Raw genomic sequence first — 16,589 nt, 5'->3', positions numbered from 1 at the left:
AGGACTTAAATGCAAGCCATGAAACCATAAAAATCCTAGAAGAAAATATAGGCAGTAAAATCTCAGACATCTCACAGATACATCCCCTACGGCAAGGGAAACAAAGGAAAAATAAACAAATGGGAGTACATCAAACTAAAAGCTTCTGCACAGCCAAAGAAACCATTAACAACATGAAAAGGAGACCCCTATATGGGAGAACATATTTGCCAGTGATATATATGATAAGCAGTTAATTTCCAAAATATATAAAGAACTTATACAACTCAACACCAGGAAGACGAACAATCCAATTAAAAAACGGGCAAAGAACCTGAACAGACACTTCTCCAAAGAGGACATACAGATAGCCAATAGACATATGAAAAAATGCTCAGCATCACTAGTCATCAGAGAGATGCAAATTAAAATGACAATGAGATATTACCTCACACCTGCTAGAATAGCTACCATCAATAAGTCAACAAACAAGTGGTGGCAAGGAAGTGGAGAAAAGGAAACCCTAGTACATTGCTGGTGGGAATGCAGCCTGGTGCAGCCACTGTGAAAAATAGTATGGAGTTTCTTCAAAAAATTAATAATGGAACTTCCTTTTGACCCAGTGATCCTACTTCTGGATATATACCCTAAGAATCCCAAAACACCAATCAGAAAGAATACATGCACCCTTATGTTCATAGCTGCGTTATTTACAACAGCCAAGATCTGGAAACAGTTAAAGTGCCTATCAGTAGATGAGTGGATAAAAAACTGTGGTACATTTACACAATGGAATACTAACTACACTAATAAAAGACAAAGATGCTAATCGACCGTACCTTCGCTATGCCCAAGAGCCAATCAGAAGAGTATGCAAATTAACCTAACAAAGATGGTGGTTAATTTGCATACACAGATGCCCAGCGAAGACTGAAGACAGTGTAGAAGGAAGCCAAGCACTGCAGAAGGGAGCCAAGAGGCGGAAAAGGGAACGGATCGGAGGTAGCAGAGACGGGAGCAGAGCTGAGGCAGCAGACACGGGAGGGAGGCGAAGCAGAGGACACGGGAGGGAGCCGAGGTGGCAGGGAAGAAAGGGAGCCGAGGCGGCAGGGAAGGGAGGGAGCGAAGCGGCAGAGAAGGGAGGGAGCGAAGCGGCGGACACTGGAGGAAGTGAGGCAGCGGAGAAGAAAGGGAGCGAGGCAGCCGAGAAGGGAGGGAGCAAAGTGGCGGCAAAGGGAGAGAGCCGAGGTGGCAGGGAAGGGAGGGAGCGAAGCGGCAGAGAAGGGAGGGAGCGAAGCGGCGGACACTGGAGGAAGTGAGGCAGCGGAGAAGGAAGGGAGCGAGGAAGCCGAGAAGGGAGGGAGCAAAGTGGCGGCAAAGGGACAGAGCCGAGGTGGCAGAGAAGGGAGGGAGCCAAGGGCGAAGCAGTGAAGGGAGGGAGCGAGGCAGCCCGCCTCGGTGGGCTTCGCTCCCTTCTCTGCTTCACTCCAGTCTCAGGAAGCCCTATTCTTGCAGGAGTAGGCCCAAGGAAGCCCTATTCTTGCAGGAATCTTCCTGCAACGGGCCTCTAGTGCAGCTATAAAAAAGAAGACTCTCTTACCCTATGCAACAGCATGGATGGGCCTGGAATTTATAATGCTAAGCAAAATAAGCCAGTCAGAGAAAGACAAATACCATATGATCTCACTTACATGGGGAATCTAATGAACAAAATAAACTGACAAACAAAATAGAAAGAGCAGTATGGATACATGGAACAGACTGGCAGCTATTAGAGGGGGGTGCAGGGGGATGACTGGATGAAAGAAGGTGAAGGGATTAGCCAAAGAACATATATGCATATTGCATAGACACAGACAACTGTGTGGTGATGGCCAGAGGGAAAGGGGTGCAGGGCAGGCAAAGGGGGAAAATGGGGGCATCTGTAGTAATATCAACGACATAAATAACATTATTCCACCAAATCCAGGCAAAAAAGAAGAGATGGTAGAAAAAGAATTTCTGGAAGGGGTGATAAAAAACTTGCGCACCTTCCATTTAGTTTAAGTGTAAATATAATCATTTAAAACAAACGTTACTCTGAGTTGTATAATTTTTTTTTTTTGTATGTAACAAAACACATTTCAGGTTGTATTTAATTTAAATATTTTTAAATAAGAGTAAATGTCTGAATGTGGCCTGGATCATGTTTAAATAGTGTTGGCTCATATTGATTATGGTGTCTAAGATTATATGTATATAGTTTTTTAAAAAAGAAAAGAAAAAGGCATACCTTTGCCACTTTTATTACAATGTCTCTGCTCATATATTCTTTTAATTAATCCTGTGATTCACTGTACTTCCTGATTCTAAAGTCTTTCATCAAAAATAGAAAGCTTTCATGCATCCTCTCTTGGAATATTGCCTCTTGCTCATTCTCTATGTTCACCTCTGAAACTCCTATTAGATTCATAATGAACTTCTCTACTTTTCTTCTTATATCTTAAACCATTCTCTTTCAAATATTCCATCTTTATCTCTCAGGGTACAATCATTTCCTCATATATATCTTTCAATTTACTGATTTTCTCTTTAGCTGCTTTTTCCCATGTCCAGTGTATTTTTAAATTATTATTTCAACACCATAGTATTCATTTCTAGAAGTTGTATTAGGTTGTTTTCCAAATCTGCCCAGTATTTTTGAGAATGTCTTATCCATGCATCATATTTTAATGCCTTCTATTAAGTCTGTGATAATATCAACTGATTGTTTTATAGTCTTTATCTGGTAATTTATCTGAAGTTTTGGAGGGTCTAATGTGCTATTTATTTAATCTCCTTCTCCTTCCTCATAAAGTGTTAAATTCAAGTCCCAAAACTTCATGAGAGATGAACTACAGGTTATGTGCTCTGAGGAAATTTCCCACCACCCACCACCCTAAACCCAAGTTTAACAGATAAGCTTCCTTGTCTTCAACCTGCATGTGTAACAGGATTTTTTTTCCTAGTCTACCTTTTCCAGAGAGTATAACTCTTCAAGAGTCGTGGCTTTATAAACAGTTCTCAGTTCCAATTCATACAAGTCCCAGGCACCATCTCCAATCCCAAGGTGGCCATTAAAGCTTGGTCACTGAGGCTAATAAACTCCTCAGGGCTGCTTCAGCATTGAGCTTATGGGCTAACATCTCCGGAAATCAGTCCCTTCTTCTTTGTTAGCCCTTAGGTGTTTCCCTTGCTGTTTTATGAGCCCAGACATGCATTTCAAGAAGATGTTTATAACATTTTATCCAGCTTTTCTAAGGACTTAGGAGCAGAAGAGCTTTTACATTAAATAGTCCTGTCTTCATATTCTAAAAATGTTAGTTGCTATTCCCTCTTAATTAAATCTGAAAGTATCAAAAGATACCTGGGCTTTCAAACAATTTTTACCTGTATTAAAAATTTAAATTGGATAAAACATTTCTTTTAATCAAACAGACATTGGAAAATGAGTTTATTCTTTTTTTTATCAGTTACCAAAGCGAAAATCTGAAATATCCTTTTCAGGTTGAATAAATTCAAGATATGTTGTGGAGGACAACATATGATTCAAGAAAGCATCTTCTCCAAAGTTGCCAAAGTATGTTACAAACATACTAATTAATCCTCTTGGGTAACTTTTTAATTTTAATTTAACAGTGCAACATGAATTAATCCTCATGATGTACCTCTAAATCAGGTTTGTGGCAAGTTTTATCCCCACTTTTATAATAATAAAAGTGTAATATGCAAATCGACTGAACAACCGGACAGCAGAACCACCATCCGGACGACCTTCCAGACGACCATGCTATGACACGCACTGGTGCCAGGCCAGCCAAGGCGGGTGTGATGTGATTGGTTGGGGGGCCCGGCCATTGCCCCACGACCGCCCCACAGAGGGAGGCCTAGGCCACCCAGCTGGCAGCAATCCGGGGCCCCTCAGGAAGGGTCCCTAAGCCTGGCCACAACCAGGGCCTGTAGGTATAAATGAATGTTTAATATAAGTACCTGACCCAAAGCATTTTACTTTTATGAAATACATAGCTAAGTATGTCGTCTTTTAAACATACACAACAGAAAATCTCAAAGGCTTTTTCTCCTCCCAACAGTTGCTAGAGAAGTTACTAAGAGAAGTTACACTAAACAAATGTATCTGCCACAGATCTCTGTAAGCTTTTCCTCTGGGACCTTAATCCACCAGGAATATACCATTATTTTAATTGGGAAAACAAAAGTTTGGTTTGGAGGTTTTTTGTCTTTCTTTTGCCATGTATTTTTACTAACAGTTAAAGGGCAAAAGCATGAATATTTATTTGCCATTACTTCATTTTAAATCTCATTTCTTCATTTCACAAAATTTTTATTGTGACATTAGGATTTAAAAATTCATAATGAAACTCACTTCCCACACATTAGAATTAAATATGTTCATTTTTAAATAAAAAAGAAAACAAATATAACAATTAATATTCCTATCTTTTTTAAAATATATTTTATTGATTTTTTACAGAGAGGAAGGGAGGGAGATAGAGAGTTAGAAACATCGACAAGAGAGAAACATCGATCAGCCACCTCCTGCACACTCCCCACTGGGGATGTGCCCGCAACCAAGGCACATGCCCCCGACCGGAACCGAACCCGGGGCCCTTGAGTCCACTGAGCCAAACCGTTTAGGGAGATATTCCTATCTTTATATTACAGGACTGAAATAGAAAATCTGCAGCTAGGGGGCTCACTATCAATTGCTATGAAAAGTTAATCATATTCCTTTAAATGAAAGTCCTACTGTCATAACGACAGTAGCCAATCTGTTAAGTAGCACAAGGTTAAATGGGCAGGGTCTAAAAGATGTCAACCTCTGCAAAAAACAAAACAAAACAGAACTTTAATAAACTTTGGTTCACTTTCTTGTATCCTTTTAAGTTTTCACAATTTTTTAATTATGAGGAATCATGAAAATACATTTTCCAATATTACAAATGAAAGTGTTCTTATTCAGCACTTTTCAACCTTTTAATCACTGGGACCGTCTTAAGGAAAGGTGTTGCCATGTAGCATCTTCCTGTTGAGCATGCTCAGAGGTTTTTATTGTAGTTAGTGGTAGAGGTAGATGGATTTAAAATTATAGAGGAGAAAAAAAAATAAAGTGGCAGAGAAGTGCATTATTTTGCAGACTTCTTAACCATCATTTTTAGCGTTATAGTTGTACTACATTAGAGCCACTCGTCTACACAGACCTCTGTCCTCCACGTTAAGAGGCTAAGGCTGCTACAGCTTTTGAGCTTCTGCTGTCATTTCTTGCTAGTGTCTATGTATTATCCCAAAGCAATTCCCTTATTTCCAACGTTCTATTCAACTAAAAAAAAAGGGACCAACTTATTTACTAGGTGTATAAAAATATGTCAAAAATATATTAAAGAAATTCCAAATGAAGACTTGAGGAATTCTCCTCTCGCAATATATACCACCATGAGCTTGGATTTAGCTATCCAGGTTCTTTTTTATTTTTGTTTGCTTCTGAGTTCTGATAGTTCTGGTTTCTGTGTAAGTGACTTCTGGAAAAGTCAGTAAAACTTCTGAGATGTTGTATTTGTCTTTAAGTCTATTTCATGTGAATCCATATAAAAATTCCTCAAGCCTGGCTGGTGTGGCTCAGTGGCTGAGCAACAACCTATGAACCAGGAGGTCAGGGTTCGATTCCAGGTCAGGGCACATGCCCATGTTGCAGGCTCGATCCCCAGGAGGGGATGTGCAGGAGACAGTTGATCAATGATTCTCTCTCATCTTTAATGTTTCTATCTCTCTCCCCCCCTTCCTTCCTCTCTGAAATCAATAAAAAAAATATATATTTTTTTAAAATTGCTCAAAATAAAGTGCTTGCCATCATCAAAGAAAACTAAAACTGAGCAAAATAAACCTTCAACATTCTAAAGCAGTGCTTCTCAAACTTGAATGTGCATACAAATCCCTTGGAAATCTTGTGAAAATGAAGATTCTGACTCAGTAGGTCTGAGGTTGGGCCCAGGATTCTGCATGTTTAATCAACTGACATGTGATGCCAAATCTTCCAGCTCCACATTCTCCACTTTTCGGTGAAAAGCTACATACCTCTTTCCCCCGCACCCTCTCTCTCTAAATCCTTATTCCCTGCCTTTTCCTTTTCTTACTTTATCCTTTTTTCTTGCATCAAATCTGCAAAGAGTAACCACAGTAATTCTTTAGCCCTATACATAGCCCTTGGAACTATGAAGGTTCCCAATCTATAATATAAAAAGCAGAGTGCAGAAGGGTCAAAGCACAACAGTCATAAACTTTCTCTAAATGTGTCCAAAAATAATATAATCAAATGTAGATGATATAATTTTTAGGGTATGTGGTAATTTTGATATATTTCTTAGCAATAAAATATTTTCCTTCTTAATAGGAAGTAAGAACCTGTTATTAACCTGAAGATTCGATAACATTCAATAACGGGGCTGCTAATTATGAACAGAATGATGGTACTTGTACTAATCCTTATAACTTGTTAACAATATGTCTTTTTTTGGTCTACTCTAAAATTATTAGAAATTCTGCTATCACGTACATATACCTAATCCTCAAGATATCAGCTTCCTAATAAATTAATATTGGAACTATATATACCTTATACTCTTATGTAAAATTCACTTATTGCTGCATTAGTCTACCAAATGACTCATAATTCTCACAGGAATTGTTAGATTTAGAATGCGCCCTTTAATATAATAAATGCTAGCATTCATATGGTAACAGAAATGTTCTTACCAAAAGACTCTGTGCACCTAATCAAGGAGCCGCAGTCTCAGTTTACAGTGGGGAAACCTGAAGCAGATCCAGGTTATGCAACCAAGTGATCACAGTGCAGACAGGCTACGAAACCTTAAAACCAACCTCAAAATCATTATACACTGCAGGTCAAACATAGTTACATTTCCTTCAGGGTACAGGAACTAATTATTTAAATTAAAATGATGTAAAATAGCTGGCTTCTCAGTAACATTTAGAAATACGATTTCTATATAATGTTAGACTCTTGCCAATACAGTGAGTGGGATCCAATTCTGTGGTGTAGTTTTCTCCCAAGAAAACTGAAGCAGATAATTCCACTCCATCAAACCAGACAACAGTGCATTCTAGTGGCCAAAGGAGGGCATACTCGGAAATGGTTTTGGGATTCAAAGGCTAAAACAAATATCTAAAATCTAGAAGCGAATAAAAAATACTATAAATAATATACGAATTGCTGCAAACTTATAAAATTTTGCATTTAAGATTAAAATGAAGATAGAAGAAAAAAATATTACCCAAAAGCTCCAGTCACCACTCCAGTTATGCCCATGTGGCCCCGGTTTTTTAGCTGACACTGTATTATTCTCATCCGCAACTGGACTAGGATTTTCCTCTAATTCTTCCGGTGACTCGGTGGCAATGTTTGACTCTCCTTCATTTATTACCTGGAAATAAGTATCAATCAATTTAAATTATTCATTGAGAAATGTCCATTTTAAAAAGAAAAGAGGTAATGTTCAAAATATGTCAATTAACTTGAAAAGGATAATATTTAAGCTTTTGAAAAACAGCAATTAGTATGTTTTGCTTCCATAGTTCATACACTTACATGTACAACAAATATTTTCCAACTACTACTATTTGCTAGGTAGTTTAGTTGGCACTAGGGATTCAAAAGTGTATAAAACAAGGTCCTTAGTCTCCAGCACTTCAGTCAACTAGAGGAAGAGTTAAACAGTAAAAAATAATAGGAACAATAATAATGGGAATGACAATTGGTCCAACCTCTTGGGAGAATAATGTTTGATGCTTAGTAGAGACTAAAATGGGTATAACCCAGCAATTTAATGTGCGCATGGAGTCAACGATGTTTGTAATACTAAAAAAGTGCAAATAACTTACTGTCCACTGATAAGAAAACTGGTAAATTAATTCTGGTTTACTCAAAAGATTGAGTTAAAATAAATGGATCAGATGTCTCAACCAGGCATTGGCCCCCAACCTATAGAGCACTCAGGGGAAAGGTTATAACCTATGCAAGATATGGGCCTGTCAGGTGGGTCACTCATGAAAGAGCAGTCATTATGAAGAGAGAAGAGAGAAAGAGGAGGTGTGGAGGGGGAGGGGGCACAGCCATTATAAGCGCACACAGCTCTTAAAATACCTCTGCTGCTGCTGCCACCCAGGTCTCTGTTTAACAAAAATCCTCAGGGTTACAGGAAAAAGCTCCCATGGCACCTGTGTGGCACAGCAAAGGGTTAAATCAAACTCAACTTAACCTTGGGGTTCTTAAGCTCGACAAGTAACCATAACGTCCTTAAGTTGTCCACAGCCTTCTGATGCGAGAAACTATCCCCATACTCTATGCCATTAGAGCAGCAATTACTGCCAGCATACTGGACTCTCTGCCAAAGGGAACCTGTGACTCTCCATCCCCAGCTGCCAGTTATGCCTTGGGTCCTAGAAGAAACACCTTGCAAGCTCAGCACAGCCACCAAGAATTCCTTTCTGTAGAATAGAGCCAAGTCTGGGCCCTCTGGCACATCACGCCTGCAGGAACATGGCCTCCCTGCCCGCACTCCTTTATCAGATGTCATGGTATTGGAAGAGGTCACCTCTCTTCAAAACCCTTTGAACACCTGGGTAGCAACTTGGGTACGACTGAGTGAACAGCAATAGGAGTTTGAGTTCTTCAAATACCCATTGGAAGTTTGATGGACAAACTTGCTGTTAGGTGGACAGCATCACCACCATTGCACATGATGAGGCTCCCTAGAGACCTACTCCTAAATCCTGCCCAGGATGTTCCTGACAAAGGAAAGGACCCAAGGATCAGAACTGGCTGAACTTGCCACAGTCGTCTTAACAGTGAATGCTCCAGTCAACAATCGGAGCCATCTGCACATTTTTACCGACGCTTGGGCCACTGCCTAAGAGTTGTGCCCTTTGGGGTAAAGAACTCTGGAACTCTCTTGCTTCCCAGATACTCAGAATATAAATTAAGGCCACACATGTCTCAACATATACTAAAGCCATAATAATAGTCCTTGCCAAGACACTCCTTATTCCCATCAGAGTTCCAAGCATTACTCATTTAATTTCTCAAAACACACTTCATTGGGATTTTGAACAAGGTATTCAATGGGACCTTCATCTTCCTTCCCAGGGTGAGGATAGTGTTCAGAAATACAGGTACTCCTGCAACAAAAGCAGGCTTTCACTCTTAAAATTAATCCACAAGTTCTTCCATTTACCAAAGAAGATGCTAAACAAAACTAGATGAAAGCAAAAACGTGGTTGGCAGCACAGTGATTTCAACTCTCTAGTCTGAGCCCCTTATCTGGAGCTGATAGTTAAGGGAAGGGGATGAGGCTGGGTCAATGTGACATCGGGTCAGAACCGCGACAATGGAGCCGGAGTGCAGGGGGCCTGAGGCTAGACATCTGGATGGGGCAGTTCAGGCCAAATTCCTGCACTCCGCGCCCACAGAGAAGCAGACCTTCCACCGTGACCCGGAGGGGACAGGCTCGCAGGAAGCACAGGAAACCTTCTCCTTGGTAACAACTTTCCCCGTTTCTCCAAAAAGCACCAAGAAAAGGGGAGGCAGGAACTAATTATCATAATGTGAGCGGGTTCCAACAGCCAACGCAAAGGAGGCTGGTAAGCCGCCTTTTGGGAACCGACCCTGCGAGGAGCCACTTACCGGGCGGACACTCGGAGGACCCTCCATCGCGGCTCCCTCTGCCGCCGGCCGCGGAACCGCGCACGCGCCCCGCGCGGGGAGGGGGCGCCAACCGTGCGCCCCGCGCCCCCCTGCGCCCCGCCCCGCCGGCCCGTCTCCCGGCCACCGCGGGTCCTGCCTGCGCTGCGCGCCCTCTGGCGGCAGAAGAGGACGCCTGCCTCCGGCCAGTCCCTGAAGATGGAATGTTGATTTGTTAGCCTGGAAGTCAGTCTGTACCAGGGATCCGGATCCGGAGGAGCCTGGTCCTCCCTACCTACCAACCTCAAACTCCCGTACCTCCAAGACATACCCCGCTCCAATGTGCACAAAAGTGAATTGCATGACCAAGTTTTGTTCCTCCAAGTAAGGGATTGGAGTTACCGACTTGAGTATTACAAATCCTGGCTTCCAAAAATGCAGCTATGAAAAACATTCTAGAACAACTGAGGAAGATTGAATATGAGCTGTATATTAGTTTGTTGAAATAATTAATTATTTGTAGATACATTTATTGATATTCATCTATGAATAATTAATACTTTGCGGTTATGTTGGAAAATATTTTTATTATTAGAAAATTTGTGCTCAAGTGTTTAGGAATGAAGTGTTACGAATGTCTGCAACTTGATTTCAAATGCTTCAACAAAGATAAATGCCATAAACTGAATATTTATGGGGCGCGGGCAAACACATACACACACACACACACACACACACACACACACACGGAAATTCATATGTTGACACCTAATCCCCTTTCTCCCTGTGAGGAAATAGGGATGCATTCTACCAATAGCACGTGGGCTCTCACCAGACACTGAATCTGCTGGTGTCTTCATCTCAGACTTCCAGACTCCAGAATCCTGAGAAATAAAGTTTGACACCACCCAGTCTATGGTATTTTTGGTATAGCAGCCTGAATAGACTAAGATAGATAGATAGATAGATAGATAGATAGATAGATAGATAGATAGATGATAGATAGATAGATAGATAACAAAATATTAACAATTATTGCATTTATATAGAGGGTATACCACTCACTGTTCAATGATTCTTTTTCTATTTTTTTTTTTTGTTGTTGTTGTTTGTTTGATGGGGAGGGAGAAAGTCAAATCCAGTTCCACAGAAAGTCGGATATGGAGTATATTTTTATAATATATATTGCATGCTAAAGGACAAATTACCTAATAATATATTCAAGAAAGGATAGGGTCTTGTCCTGCAAAACTTAGCACAAGCTGCGCTTTTCTTCACTATCATGTATAAGAATAGCCTGAAGAAAATGACTACCTATTCTTTGAACTGGAAGCCACACCAAGAATTCTACTTTGGACTGAAGGAGTTGGATATTGCCAGTATCTTTTCAATGCTTCAAGTTGAATGTGGTCATTATGTAAAGTATTTTTAAAGTATTTCAAAGGAAAATTTTTAAATTTGAAGCAAATTCAAACTTACAGAAAAATTGCAAATATGTTACAACAATCTTTCCCCTGAACCATTTGAAAGCAAATTATCAACATCATCCCTATCAATTCTGAATACCTTAGTGAATATTTCCTACATACAAAGACATTCTCCTAATATATAAATAAGTTAAAACATATTCAAAATCATATGACCAACAAAACTGGGAAATTAACATTATATCACTACCTTCTAATTATCACACCCCATTAAAGCTCCACCAATTGTCCCAATAATGTCCTTTATAGCAAGAGAATTTAGTCCCAAATCTCGTTACAATTAGCTGCCCTATCTTCTTCAGTGTGCAGTGTTAAACTCTGCCCCCTGCACAGGCTCCCTCCTCATCCACCCCACCTTAACACCCTTGCCCAGCCATCGCAGTCCCCCCATTCTACACTCTCTTCACTCTGCTCAGGTTCTAAAACCCCTCCGAGTGCCACCTCTACTGGGATAAGGAGCTTGTAGACAGAGGGGTGTCCTTTCCCCTTACAGACAGTAAAAGGGAGTTTACCTAACATCCAGATAAGAAAGATCCTGCCTTGAACTATTTTAGAGGGCTCTATTCTGGGCCTCCTCTGGCCACAACCTCCCTTTCAAGATCACACTCCAAATAGTGAGAACCCTGGAATTCCTTGCCCAACCTGTCCCAAATCCACTTCCAGGAACTTCAAAGTCCTCCTCCACGGGTTTGTTCTTCCATGAGTGGATAACATCACTGGTGTGCACATGCTCAGGCTGTGGAGTTCCCAACAGGTGGCTGTTTGTAATGGGTGAGGACGGAGCTTGGACCTGTAGACTGGGGTGTCCACATACATGAACACAGTGCTCCTTGCGGTGGGGAGTGGAACCAGAGCTGGGAATAGAAGAAGAGCAGGTTGCAGGCTGGTGGTCAGGGAAGTTCTCTCTACATCACTTACTTCCTGACACAGAACTCTGAGAAGCCCATGAATTCTAAATTTATACTGGTCTCTCAGGTCTTTGAAGAGGTATATTTGCCAAGATAGGAAAGTAGAAGATGTTTGAATTTGTTATTTATAATTTTTAAAAATGTATGCAAACATGGGCATCCATTTGTATTCTTGGCCCACGCTCCACAAATGCTAGAAGCAGGGCTTATAAAGGGGAAATAATACAATCTAAGAGACCAGTTCAAAGCCTACTGCAATAACTCATAGACGAGGTGATGATTTGGACCGGTGTGGTAGTAACAGTAGTGGTGAGAAGTGGTCAGATTCTGCATGTACAATATTTTGAAAGAAGAATAAAAGTGATTTCCTGATGGATTGGTTGTGCAGTATGAGAGAGTAAAGTTAAGGACAACTCTACAGCTATTGGCTTGGACAATTGAAAGGATAGATCAGCCATTTACTGGGATAAGAATGCCTCAGAGAAGGACAATTAGGAGAGCTATGAGTTTTAAATATGTTAAGTTTGAGATGCCAATTAGATGTCTGAGAGGAAATGTGGAGTGGGAACTTGTATATATATAAGCCTGAAAATCAGAGATTGTAAATTTGGGAATGATCATAATAACAATGGTTTTTAAAGCTATGAAAATGGGTGAGGTCACCAGGTGACTAAAGGTTGGTAGTAAAAACATCCAATGACTTGTCCCAGGAACACTCCAAGATATAGAAGGTGAGGACATGAAAAGGAAACAGCAAAGACTCTGAGAAGGAATGGTCAATGAGATAGAGGACTTTACCCTAAAGCCAGAGAGAGGATTTCAAGGAGGCTGGAAAATCAAAGATGCTAATAGATCAAGTAAGATGAGAACTGAGAACGGTTCTGTGTTACTCTGCATTTAGCAATCTGGGTGTCATTAATGAACTGGACATAACAATTTCAATAGAGAATAGATTCAAGAGAAAGGAGAAGGAGTATAAGGCAGCATATAGAAACAATTAAGTTTTGCTCTAAATGAGGAAGTTAAATAGGACCGTAGCTAGAGGGGAAAGTAGAATCAAAACAGGACTAGTTGCTTTGCTTTGTTGTTTTTGTCGTTGTGGTTTTATAAGAGAAAGTTTATTTACGAAGTCACAGAGGTAGAAGTGAGTCTTAGAGGAAACGGGTTCGGGAAATGAGTTACAGAGGCAAAAGGGCCCTTGGAAATTAGTAGAGAGGAAGGTAAAGATAATGTGGGGACAGGGAGGGGGTAGAAAAGGGAGACGCTTAAGATGCAGGCGGAGTCATTTGTCCTCTGTTTCGCTTTGTTTTAAAAAATTTGTGTGTGTTTTAAGATGGGCACAACAATAGCATGTTTGAATACTCATGGGAGTACTCATGAGAGGTAAAATTACTGATACAGGAGAGAGAGGAGTGAAGAGCTTGAATAGGAAAAGGGGTAGGATGTCATATGCAATTGGATAGGCTGGCCTCGGAAAGGAGCATGGATTGTTCATCCTTAGTATCAAGAAACAAAATATGGGCACTAGTGCATGTACTTGAATGGATGTGGTGAGGTGAGTCTGTGGAAGTTCTCTTCTGATTGCTTCAAAGCAGACCTTGACAGCCAGACCATGGTGTTCTGTCAAACATACAAAATTTCACGCAACACCAATGTTAAAACAGAAAAAACCACCACTTGATAGAGCCAGACAAAAATCAAGGCTATTCCATAATCATGTCTAAACAGAGACAAAAATGTGGACATAGTTCAAAGCATAAAAGTGACCACATATCCCTCCCTTCTCCCTCCCCCACCCCCCACTATGCTGGCTAATATGCTTGACTTCTTTTCTTCCCCAATCACAACGTTAGCATCACTTAGCTCCTCCCACCTTTTAAATAAGATGAATTTATTAACACACCCAATCATAGAATTACTGCAACTTTTTGACAACATATAATCCAGAAGAAAGCCCCACTTCTAGAATCCTCCCCCCAAATTAGCTAACACAAACCCAAATCCTATAGTAAATCCTTTTTAACACCCTTTAACTGAGGTGTCTGCATGATTCTCTTTGGTGTGCTTTCACCCTCATTGCAATGACGCAACAAACCCAATGTTGTTCAACTACAGGTGTGTTGCCGGTGGTCTTGGCTGAAGGGCATTGATATTTCTTAGTGAAATAGAATACAGCCTGAAAGTGAGTATGTAGGATAAGTTGTTGGAAGATTGAGGAGAAAAGAGAAATTATGAAATGCTTACTTGGGACCATGGGAAAATGAAAGGATGAATGTATTAGAGAAACAGTAGGGTTGCTGGGCAACAGCAATTCCTGAGATTCATGACCCTGTATCTAAAGTGAGACCACACTAATATATAAAGAACTCCTAGAAATTCTAATGGAAAAACTACAATCAAGTAAAAAATTGGTAAAGTATGTGTCAGAAAGTTCATAGAAAATGAAATACAAATGTTTTCTTAAAAAACATAAAAAGATGCTCAATTTTACTCTGAATATAATAAATAGAAATTGGCCGAACCGGTTTGGCTCAGTGGATAGAGCGTCGGCCTGCGGACTGGGGGGTCCCGGGTTCGATTCCGGTCGAGGGCATGTACCTTGGTTGCGGGCACATCCCCAGTAGGGGGCGTGCAGGAGGCAGCTGATCGATCTCTCTCATCGATGTTTCTAACTCTCTATCCCTCTCCCTTCTTCTCTGTAAAAAATCAATAAAATATATTTTAAAAAAATAAATAAATAAATAAAAATAAATAGAAATTGAAACTAGTCTGCACAGGTGTGGTTTTATTTTCTGCAGTGGCACAAGTTCAAACACAGAGTGGTCCATGTTGGAAAGAGAAAAAGAGGTCTAAGATAAAGGGGTAACATTTCTTGGGAGAGCAGGATGAGATCCAGTGGACAAAGTAACTATAGACTCATAAAAGCTAAGGATCCATGTGAAGCAGAAGCTGGTGGTGGGGTAAAAAGAGAGAGGCGCAAGTTGATAGAGTGCTTATGTCACTTGCTAAAGGTATTGTGTTTCTAGATTTCATTTCATTAAACTGTGAATTATTTAAATTCACCCTGAGCCAATTTCTAAAATGGAATGCCTTATATTATCTAATGTAGCACTATAACCTATGGTGTTAAATAAATAAACATACCCAAATTTGACCCCTCCCCACCCCTTTGCTTTAATTTAACCTCACAATTTGAGCATTGCTATTTTAAGTAGAAATGCCTTGACTTTTACAAAGATATAAGCCAATGTTTTCTAATAGACTGTAGATGGTGTAATTAAATTCAGAGATCATCGAACATGTTGAGACAATGTTTTTCCTTATGTAATACTCTTCCTGGAAATTAGACATATTTAGATACTACTTATCTATTTTATTGAATCTAACAGGCCACAGGAGTATTTTTTTAAACCTCTAGTGAGATCATTTACAATTTAGCTGTTGTAATTCATGGGTAAGTGCTTTAATTCTGCCTTCTAAAGATAAGAATAGAAATTGTGCTCATTGTGAGTAGAACTCAATGCTAAGTATATATAAATTGTAAAATCTGTAGTATATTTTTATTAGCTATGTTTGTTGGAAACAGAGAAGCGAATACTAATGTCAGTGAGTATCTTGCGCTGGACCGCCCAACAGTGCATTTTTAAAAAGTACAGCCCCTGAAAAGAGCATCTACATGTGATTCGGATCCTAGGACGAAAGAAAGGCATAGAAGAACACATGTGGACTTGAATTTTCAATTCTCTCAAAATGCAGGCTACAATTTGAAGACTTTCTTTTAGTGAAAACTTCTCCGTACAAGATGCTTGTCTGACCCTATTCAACATGGCTGGAAAAATCAAGAGTAGTTATATCTACACAGTGAGGGTTTCTATGGTAGAGAAAATGGTACAGAGGGAGGAAGTGGATGGTAATGTGTTCAGATCCCTCGAAGGTGAGCCTGAGAAAGAGATTCCTGTGCAAGTGACTTATTGAGGGAGTGCAGTTCTGGTGAAACTTACAAGGGAGTGAGGGAAGAAGGAGAGAAGTAGATGCTGATGTGGAGGCAGCTGAAGTCTGTCCTCAGCCTGATTCCACCGGGAGCTCAGCATGAATGCCATTACAGACTGTCTCATCCTGAGGCAGGAGGATTGGTCATTGATACTCTCAGAATGTCTTGTGACCACTGCCAGGTGTGGGGGCAGACACAGCGCCTAACCTTCCAGGCATTGCCAGCTGTGGCATTTCAGTGTGAATGTGCTGCTCTGAGCTCTTTTATCCAACACTCACCTGGAGGATGGATGAGCTGGACAGGTTAGGGACTACAGGCAGTTCACCAACAGGGTCAAACACAGGTAATATTTTTCTTTGTGATCTTTTTTACTCTATCCTAACACCTCATCATTTACTTCAATTGCATATTTTTGTATTGAATTTATTGGGGGTAATACTGGTTAATTTCATATTTACTCTTCCTAGGTGTTCCGAAGACACTTTGCACTGGAA

At 40.3% G+C, this 16,589-nt stretch overlaps 1 protein-coding gene across 3 annotated transcripts in view; it reads right to left on the bottom strand.

The window, feature by feature from the left end:
• Positions 1–9,839, bottom strand: part of GRAMD1C (GRAM domain containing 1C) — an 84,563-nt gene extending 74,724 nt beyond the window's left edge. For all 3 annotated transcript variants that reach the window (XM_036350267.1, XM_036350270.1, XM_036350269.1), the window contains exons 1-2: positions 9,713–9,839; positions 7,305–7,454 (exon numbers count right to left, since the gene is read on the bottom strand). In XM_036350267.1, coding sequence (XP_036206160.1) covers positions 7,305–7,454; positions 9,713–9,739 — 177 coding nt within the window. In that variant the 5' untranslated portion in view covers positions 9,740–9,839. The remainder of the gene's footprint in view (positions 1–7,304; positions 7,455–9,712) is intronic.
• Between the last annotated feature and the right edge of the window lie 6,750 nt (positions 9,840–16,589).

The sequence above is a fragment of the Myotis myotis genome, unplaced genomic scaffold (assembly GCF_014108235.1).
Source record: "Myotis myotis isolate mMyoMyo1 unplaced genomic scaffold, mMyoMyo1.p scaffold_m19_p_2, whole genome shotgun sequence".
Lineage (NCBI taxonomy): Eukaryota > Metazoa > Chordata > Mammalia > Chiroptera > Vespertilionidae > Myotis > Myotis myotis.
The sequence above is the reverse complement of the archived record's forward strand: the minus strand, read 5'-3'. Positions and strand labels throughout refer to the sequence as shown.